Below are 10511 nucleotides of genomic sequence, written 5' to 3' on the forward strand. Positions count from 1 at the left end.
ACTTTAATGGAAAGGTTTGGCTGCATAAAATAAGAAGAGGTTGTTCAACATTCCTTGCAGTGCCACTGTGCCAGGAATTTGGAGAATGACAAACTTCAGTAGGAGCTTCTGGTCTCAGAAGTTGTAAGTACTTATGGCAACAATTATCATTCTACTCACTTCTCTGAAACAGTACACTTCCAAGTAGAATCAAAAAAAATTTGTATCTTCAATTCCCACCCCTCATTCCTCATCATACCAACATTCTTAGTCCTTAGTTCAGATTTGACTTATCTTCTCCCCTCATTTGGTCTCAGATCAAGGTGAAGTTGCCCTGGTCCTTGAAAGGTAGAGAAACCTAATCAATGAATTTCTTCTCTTGGTACTTCTTTTGTGAGAAGGATCCATTTCCAGACTTTTGCTGTGTCTGTGGATGATATCTGACCCTCAAAGTCCAGGTTTTCAAATGAGAAAATTAGCAATGCAGGATTCTAGGAAACTCATCTTGCTCCAGGTGCCCAAGAAACAAAAGGATAATGCATAAACATACAATTTCTATGTAAATAAATAAATGAAAATGTATCCAGATATTTTTGATTCTCACGCATGCCCAATTTGATGTTGGGATCAGTCCATGGACTTCTGAGAGTGCAGATGCTTCTTGGTTGGGGGTGGGGAGTGCATCCCTAGCCCTGAGATGTTACTGCTTGAGGGACAGAAGCTTGAAGCTGTCATCCAGTATGGACCTCCTGTTACGCCGGAGTTTTCTTTGCTTACGCTGGTAGCAGACCACTCCACCAAGACTAATAGCAATAAGTAGAAGGATGATACCTGTAGCAATCAAGGCAGAGGCCACCATCTCGATATCCTTTATGGGGATCTGCATGCCTAGCATTCTCACATTATCTTCTGCAATGTCTCTAGAAATTGTTGCTGAAATGGAGCAAGACAAAAATGGGCATTATGGACTCGAAAATATTTTTAAATGTCATCTATCCCTCACAAGAATAACTGGTAAATACATATTCAGAGATTACAGAGAATCAGCCAAACAACATATTTTTGGATGGGCCTTTAGGGATAACTGCAGCCTCTTTGTAAATATGTATACACATATTTCTAAAGACTATAACTGAGCTGTTTAGATTGAAGGAGACAAGGATCTGAATCTTCACCCACTAAGTCTTATTTCAGCTTTCCTTATTAAGAGTTGAATTCTGTCCCATTTAAAGATAGTTTGAAGTTCTAACCCCTGTACCTATGAATGTGACCATTTGCCAAAAGGGTTTTTCTTTTGTTAATCTACTTTGAATAGACACAGAGATACACATACAGGGGAAGATCCCACATGAGGAGCTATCTATAAATGAAAAACTGCCCTGAGCTACTAGAATATGAAAGAGAAAAGGAATCATCGTCTAGCCAGAGAGCTTAGCCCTGTCGACACCTTGAATTTGGACGGCTAATCCCTGAAACCATGATATATTAAATTTCTGCTTTTAAAAAACTACTCATGATATTTTTGTTATTGTAGCACTAGAAAAATAAGAAACTCTCATAAACCTGCTCCACCCCCAGACACCTTCTAGTCCTCTGTAGGGCAGTTCATAAAATACTAAACCAAATCCTAATGTTCTCCAAGCACAGAAGAAAAACCTCTTAACTAAACTGATAACCTTTAAAATATCTCCAAGCTCTCACAACTACCTGAATTTTCTTTGTCCAGGACAAATAGCATAGGGAGTGAAGCACTATTTGGACCTAGGTTGTGTAGGACAAAAACTTCTATTTTCTTACAGAGTCTAAATGACTCATTCCAAAGGTTAAGTTATTTGATACTCACAGGCAAAGGAGGAGTTAAAAAATGTTTGTTCTCGGGTAAAACTCTCCCTGTAGGGAATTGATATCTTTACAATAGCTAATTCACCCACAACTTAGCAGGACCCAGATATTTTTTCCTCTGTGTATTATATTGGAGGTGAAGACAGCAACTTCCCACTAGGAATGAGGCTGCTTCTCCCAAACCTAGGAGATTGAGAGTATGTACACATAAGAGAAAATAAACCAGCTGAGAGAAGTTCAACCTTTGCCCTCAGAAGTCTTAGAACAATTTCAGGATATAAGACTTGTGATATCAACTTTCTGGTAATGTGTGTTCTATTTTCTAGACATCCTACTCCCTCCCCCGACACATGTACATTACGTACTAATTAGTCTGTGCATCAATCTCCCTACCTTCTCCAATCTCTTTGCTGATAGTGGATATAGTGTTTAAGGATTCTGAAAAAGAAAAAAAGGCAAGATGTTAGTTTTTATTATTATTCATACATATTATGAGGTATACCGTGGGAGATCATTATTGTTTGAGGAATTCTTTCTGTGGTATAGACAATAAAATAAAGGTGCATAGAGTTAACTCTTTGTTAAAGTCAATATTTGTACTCAGATTTGATTTTGAGAGGTGGCACAAAATATGAACAAGAGTACAAGCTTAGGAATCCATAATGCAAGTTACACTTCTGTCATTATTTATGTATTTACTGGTATTTCCTTTATTCTTATTATTGCTGCCTTCTTTCTCTTTCAACTCCGACTTTAGGGAACCTCTGTTCCTTATCAAACATACTTCCCTACATATTTAATGTCTTCTTAGAATATGTCTTTGTCTTCTTGATTTAATGAAATTTGACTATTCTCTCAGGATTTTTATTCTTTTACATACTCTCAATAGTGTCTTAAGAGTATTATTCCTCTATCTTTGTTGAAACACAAATTATTTGCCCAGATAAGGCACAACCATGTCTTGTTACTTTTACCTAGCAGTTTCTTTCAGTCATAGAAGTCTCTGGTACTTGACTTAGAAATTTACCCCTTTCCCTTAACTCCCACTGTGAGCATTGACTCATACAATCCTCACATCTCACATATTCTACAACCCTGAACACCAATTAATTTCATTTTTACCAAATACTCCATGGTTACATAGAACTTTGTTACCCAGAACGGGTCCATTTAAAAAATATCATCTAACACCCACCTTCTATCTTTTCTTCTATTACAATTTTCTTCCATTACCCCACATTAAAATCTTTAGCTTTTCACCTCTTCAATTTTCCCCAATCTATTCTGGTCAGTCTAAACTCCAACTAGTAACTTAATTTCATGTTTGTTTATTAATTGAACTACCAACTATCCAGGAGTGTCACAACCATCTACTTAAACATCAGTAACTGCTTTTCCTGTATTTTTGCCTTGTGTGTTGATTGCTACAGGAGAAAAACCACATAGTTGTATAGAGTAGTATTCCTTGCACCCAACTACAACTAAGTCATTGATGCTGCTTAGAAATAATATGTTTATTTAGCATGATCCAGAGTGAAGTGGGTTAATAATTGGGGTGCTAATCACAAGGTTGGCAGTGCAAACCCACCAGTTGCTTCAAGGGAGAAAGATAAGGCTTACAGTATCAAAAACCCTAAGGAGCAGTCCTGTAGGGTCGCTATGGTTTGCCTTAGCTCAATGGCAGTAAGTGATGGATAGAGTGACCATATGAAAACTTTGCTCCACTCATCAAGTCTCTTACTCAAGCTTTCAGTCTCATCAGATGATGCTGTCTTCTCTATCACAGAGCAAAGAGAGATCATAAAACAGAAACTCTTTTTGTCAAGTCTCCTACTCCAATATAAACATTGATCTTTATATTTTCTGTCTTCTTTCTTCTATAGTAGAAAAGATGACCTCCTCTTGATGTTCACTAACAATTCATCTTAGCTCTGGTTTTCGTCTGCTGCTGCCTCACCAGGAAGCCTATTAAACAATTAGCTTAATCCTTCTTATCTATCTTTAACACACCTCTAGGATGGACTTGTTAGCACATATAAAATTGGAGTAATGTCAAATTATACCACAGTGGGGAATGAACAAATAAAAAGAAAAATAGATAATATTTATAGGCTGGCTCATTTTAAGTCATATGGAAGAAAGAGATCACTTATCTAGGGGATGTTCCATATTTGGAATAACCCATTACATATGGAGATATCCTGCTGTGTTGAATCTCCAGCATCTTGTTATTAGGTGCTGCTGAGTCCATTTCAACTCATAGTGATCCTGTGTACAACAGAACAAAACACTGTTCCATCATATGCCATCCTCACAATTGTTATATTTGAGCCCATTGTTGCAGCTATTCTGTCAATCCATCTTGTTGAGGGTCTTCCTCTTTTTCACTGCCACTCTGCTTTACAAAACATGGTGTCTTTTCCCAGGGATATGTCCTCCTGATAACATGCCCGGAGTATGAGATGATGTCTTGTAAGGAGCATTGTGGTTGCACTTTTTGAAAGATAGATTTATTTGCTTTTTGGCCATGTATGGTACTTTCAGTATTCATTGCAAGTACCATAATTCAAATATACCAATTCTTCTATGGTCTTCTTTATTTAATGTCCAATTTTCATATGCATATGAGACAATTGGAAATACGATGGCTTGGGTCAGGTGCACTAGTCTTCCAAGTAACATCCTTGTTTTTCAACACTTTAATGGATTCATGTGCAGCAGATTTATCCAATGAAATAAGTTGTTTGCTCTCTTAACTGCTGTTTCCATGAACATTGAATGTTGATCCAAGCAAGATGAAATCTTGATGTTACTTATTTGTCCAAATGTGATTTTAAAGAAACCAATTTCCTTATATTAGGTTGTAATCCATATTGAAGGCTGAAATTCTTGATCTTCATCAATAAGAGCTTCAAGTTTTCCTTGCTTTCAGCAAGCAAGGTGGTGCCATCTGTATATTGCAATATGTTAATATGCCTTCCTTAAATTCTAATGCTGCATTCCAGCTTCACTGTTAGCATCTTGATGACATCTCAGTGTATCTCTTTGTTTTGGTTCTTCTGATTTAGAGAACACAAAAATTAATTATGTGCAGCCATGTGGATTCTGGGAGCTCTGGTAGCATAATTGATTACATATTGGGCAGCTAACCACAAGGTCAACAATCTGAATAAATGAATAGCTCTGAGAGAAGAGGCTGCTGCTCCTATAAAAATTTACAACTTTTTAAACTCTAGGGAGACATTCTACTCTATTCTATGGGGTTCACATTGCTCACAGGGAAACAAGTCCCTTTATGTGTACCAGGAGATTCTAGTGGGTGTCTTACTAAGAGAACTTAAGCTGGTGTCTAAATAAATTGCTCCAATTCATCCTTCTCCATAAAAAAATAAGAAAAAAGTTTTTTTTTCAATCTTGCTAACAACTTTATCTGGGGTAAACTATAAGTTGATAGTCATTTATCTCTTTCTTGTCTTTCCCAGAACAGAAAGAACTGTCATGCAAAATCCTTCCAAAGTGAATCAATTTAGGAGGAAATGCTGGAATTCGATTTACTCTCCTTATGGAAAATAACTCATTCACAAAGTTATTGAAATAGTCTTTCTAACAAATTTCTAAAATAAATGTGTACATAAATGAAATGCATTACAAAGGAAATAAATCTGAACTCGATATTGTTGAATAAAGCCCAGCCAGTTTCAAGCTAGGTTAACCCATGTGAGCCCAACAGCTAGCTAAGTGATTAGAGAAGAGAAAGATGGAAAAGATATAAGATGATGGAAAATATTAGTGGAGGAATGCTAACTTTTGGAATCAGAAGGAGGAATACAAGAAACTTCTTGGGATCTATTCTCTGGGTTAAAATACTTGAAGATGGTCCATCTAAGGCAATATGACTGTACCTTGTGGCACAACAGTGAAGAGGGTCTCCATACCAGCATGAACATGGTCAGTCACATGACAGTGCATCAGCCATGTCCCAGGGTTGCTGGCTACCATCTCTATAACCTCAAAGGTCCCTGGGAAGAGATCCACCACATCTGCCCGGTAGGTTTCTCCATTCTGTAAGAGAGATTGACGGTAGGATAGAGAAAATAAAGGTAAAGACAATACCTCACAGTTTATAAGACCTAAAATGCTGGGTTGTCTACCTGATAGAGATAGAATTCAATATTCCTAGATGATACAGTAGTTTAGGGAATTGTTTTACCTCTTATATTTTCTTAAAACCTCCAAAGTAAATGCTTTCAATTACCATTTATGAAGCTCAAAACATATATTTCCAATCTTTTAAAAAGCCTAAAATCTAAGAATTTGTTTTAAGCTTTGACTTATTAGAAAGAGTCACACAGTATTTCTTTAAGAAGGGGGGTGGGGTGGGGTACTTCTTTTCTCCTCCTTCTTAGCACATTCATCAGTACTTCTAGATTTCTAAATTTACATGAATATATCCAACTCTTTTCCTTAGACAAAATGTTCTTTAAAACTTACATTGATCCTTTAATCAAGTAAGCATAAGTCTGATACCAAAAGCCAGACAAAGACCCTACAAAACCAGAAAATCACAGACCAATATCACTCATGAACATAGATGCAATATTTTTCAACAAAATTCTGGCCAAAAACATATTTAAAAAAATCATGGCCAAGTAAAATCCTTACCAGGGATGGAAGGATGGCTCAATTCTAAAAAAAAAAAATCAATTTAATCTACCACACAAAAATAGAAACCACATGATCATATCAATAAATGCAGAAAAATCATTTCACAATATACCACACCCATTTATAATAAGAGCACTCAATAGGATAGGAATAGAAGGGAAATTCCACAACATAATAAAGACCCTATATGAAAATCCAAAAACCAATATCACATTCAATAGGGAAAAAAGGAAATCTTTACCCTGAAAATGGGAACTAGACAAGGATACACCTTATCACCATTCTTATAAAACATCCTGCTGGAAGTCTTAGCCAGGACCATTGGGAAAACAAGGAAATACATGGTAATTGGGCAAAGAAGTAAAGTCGTCACTATTTTTAGACTATATGATTTTATATATAGAAAACTCCAAGAACTCCACAAAAAGACTGATGGAAACAATTGAGTGATTTGGGAAAGTAGCAGCATACAAGATTAACAAGCAGAAATCAATTTATTTCCTATAACTAGTTAAGAGAGCACTGAAAAAGACATCAAGGATGTGAATAGCCTTGCTATCATGGAAAGTGTATTGGAAATAAGATTATTGCATATGCAATTAAGTTAAAATTTAATATATCATTATTTGATCTCTATTTTGACCCATTTTACATTTGTTTTAGCTTTTAACATTCTCTGCATTATTTTTGACTGAGGTTTTTCTCTCATTTTTTTGTTATTGTTTTTGGCATCTCTTTCTGTATATGAAATCCAGGATAGGTAAATCTATAGAGACAGTAATTGGAATAATGGTTTCTTCACAGGGAAGGTTGAAGAGAAATGGGGAGCTAAAACAATAAATACAGAAAGAAGATGATTGTGCAACACTTCTTAATATGAATGAACTATTGAATTATATGATAGTGAATTATATGCCAATAAAACTATTAAATAAAAAGGAAATAACACTTACATTAGCCACACAAAAAATGAAATGCCTATGAACAAACCTAATCAAAGAAACAAAAAACCTGTAAAAGAAAACTACAGAAAATTATTACAAGAAACTAAAACAGATCTACACACATGGAAGAATATCCTGTGTTTATGAATAGAAAGGCTTAATATTGTGAAAATGTCAATACTACCTAACACAGTCTACAAGTACAACACAACTCCCCTCCAAATGCCAACTTCATTATTTCAATAAATGGAAAAATTACTTACCAACTTCATATAAATAGGGAAGAAACCTAGAATAAGCAAATAACTTCTCAAAAGGAAGAACAAGGTAGGAGGCTTCACACTGACATATCTCAAAACCTACCTGCAGAGCCATAATAGTCAAAATAGCTGATATTGGTGCAATTGTTCATACATACACTTATGGAACAAAACAGAAAAGCCAGAAATGAAAACATCCACCCACAGGCAACTGATTTTCTTTTAATATTAAAAGATCATTTTATTGGGGACTCTTACAACTCTTGTTACAATCCATACATTGATTGCATGAGGTGTGTTTATACATATGTTCCCTTCATTCATTTCTAGCCATTTACTTTCTATTGAGCCCTTGGTATCAGCTCCTCTTTTTGCCCCTCCCTCTCTCCCACCACCCTCATACCCTCTTGATATATTATAAGTTATTATTATTTTCATATCTTACACCAACTGCTGTCTCTTTCCCCCCCATATTTTCTGCTGTTCTTCTTCTTGGAGAGGGGTGTATGGTTATGTGTCAAATGTTGCGATACATTCCCCCTTTCTCCTTTGCTTTCCCCTCCTTCTCTCTACCAATTCAGACGAGACGGGAGCATGTACACAGGTATAGAAAAGAGATGGACACTCACAACACACAGAATCCAGGAAGAGGAGTGGGAATAGTGATACAGGCAACTAATTTTTTACAGAGCACCAAACAGCAACAACGAAAATTAAATGGGAAAGGGCCATCCTTCACAATAAATGTCGCTGAAAAAAATGGATCTTCATCTATAGATAGAAGAATGAAAAGGTATGCTTACCTCACTCTCAAAACAAAATGAACTCCAGATGGACTAAAGACTTAAATGTAAACCCCAATGATGTAACGATTATCAATGAGAAAATTGGGACAAATTTACGGGCCTTTATTAAATGGCATAATCAGACTGCCAAATGTAATAAAAGAAGAACAGAGTGGAAGACAAAATAGATGACTTGGACCTATTAAAATTAAGCACTTATGTACATCAAAATACTTCATCAAAAAAGTAAAATGAGAGGACTCAGATTGGGAAAATGTCTTTAGCAGTGACATAATGGACATGGGACTAATTATTAAAATATATTGACTTCTGCAAACCCTCAATTATATAAAGACCAACAAGTAAAAAATAAAAGGTGTGAAAAGGCCATGAATAAGCAATTCAAAAGGGACGATACTTGAATGGGTAAGAAGCGCATGAGGAAATATAATCATTAGCCATCCAGGATATAAAAATCAAAGCAACAATTAGATTTTACATTCATGATAGCCAAATTTAAAAAATAATTTAAAAAATGCTGGAGAGGTTGCGAACAGATTGGAACTGTTACACACTGTCAGTGACTTTGTAAATACACAAAACCAGTGTGGGAAGCAACATGGTGTCACCTGAAACAACTGGGAATAGCAATACAATGCCACCAAGCAATAACTTCGCTGGGAATATTACCGCTCCCCACCCACCAAAAAAAAAAAAAAAGACAGAACACAGACAGTTCTCCCATGTTTATTGCAGTTCAGTTCACAATAGCAAGAACTTGGAAACAGCCCAAATGCCCATCAATAGAAGAATGGATAAATATTCTCTGGTACATACACACAATGGAATACTATGCATCACTAAAAAACAGCAATGAAATATTGAAACACCTCATGACATAGATGGACCTGGAGTCCATTATGCTGGTTGAAGTTAGTCAATCAAAAAAAGATAAATATTGTATAATTCCCCTACTATAAGGACAAACACCAAGACAAATTCAGGTTTCTACTCTCAAGTCATGTAATAGTCTAATCAGATCTCACAAGCAATGAAGTAGAGAACCCACCTAGTGCAAATGAAATGTGTGTCACCTCCTTTATATATACATATTAAAAATCAGCTCAACAGAGACTTCACCTCTGCTAGTGTCTGTTTTTTTCAGCATGGGAAGAGAGGGAGAAGATCATTCAGTTGCGGCCATACAACATTATGCTAAGGTCACTGCAAGCTAAGTTATACCTACAAAATTTATAAGGAGACTTTACTAGAAATTCATGTCAAGATGGGGGAGGCATGTATGTCTTAGAGAGAGTGATTGCATTACTGTTAGTGGGTAAATCAGGTGGAGCAACCTCCCATGGAGAAAAATACACTTACTAGTAATTATATAGAAACCAAGGGGAGAATATGACTCAAATTTTGTTCCTAAATGGACACTTTTGACTTAGTTTTAATACAGCACTTGGTGATCCATATCATGTGCTACTTCAATTTTAGACTCTGCCCTTTAGAGGTGTACAAAATTTCATAGGTCACAACAGAAATAGTCATGGTGGAAATAACACTAAGTGAAACTGGCTTTACATCAAATTCATGTGTAGCAGATTTAAGGGACTGAAATATTCCCTTGGACTTAAGGCTGAGATGTCCTATCAGGAAAATAAGTAGATGATTGCTATCTCACACACTGTCACCTAGAAAAAAGGGGAAGGAAATTACCAATCACATAAGAAACAAGATGACAGCAACTAATCTACATTCAAAAATAATAACAGTGAATGTGAAAGGACTACCTACACCAATCAGAAAACAAAGAGTAACAGACTGGATTAGGAAACAAGATCCATGAATCTGCTGCCCTTAAGAAACACACTTCAGAGGAGAAAACAATGGGACCAACGGTTCCGGTGGGGGGCGGCACTGAAGAGTGGGAGGCATGGTTAAGGAGGTGGTGCTGACCAACCCAGGGACAGGGGAGCAACAAGTGATCCAAAAACAGTGGCAAGGAGGGTGTGAGAGGCCTGGTAGGGATT

At 36.3% G+C, this 10511-nt stretch overlaps 1 protein-coding gene across 5 annotated transcripts in view; it reads right to left on the minus strand.

Moving 5' to 3' along the window:
* Positions 1-679: 679 nt before the first annotated feature.
* The window catches only part of HEPH (hephaestin), a 150717-nt gene continuing 140885 nt past the window's right edge, over positions 680-10511 (minus strand). For all 5 annotated transcript variants that reach the window (XM_004715438.1, XM_030887710.2, XM_013007924.2 and 2 more), the window contains 3 exons: positions 5736-5883; positions 2215-2274; positions 680-912 (listed from right to left, as the gene is read on the minus strand). In XM_004715438.1, the coding sequence (XP_004715495.1) occupies positions 680-912; positions 2215-2274; positions 5736-5883 (441 nt within the window). The remainder of the gene's footprint in view (positions 913-2214; positions 2275-5735; positions 5884-10511) is intronic.

The sequence above is a fragment of the Echinops telfairi genome, unplaced genomic scaffold, assembly GCF_000313985.2.
Source record: "Echinops telfairi isolate 266 unplaced genomic scaffold, ASM31398v2 ScPeMD7_7423;HRSCAF=8461, whole genome shotgun sequence".
Classification (NCBI taxonomy): domain Eukaryota; kingdom Metazoa; phylum Chordata; class Mammalia; order Afrosoricida; family Tenrecidae; genus Echinops; species Echinops telfairi.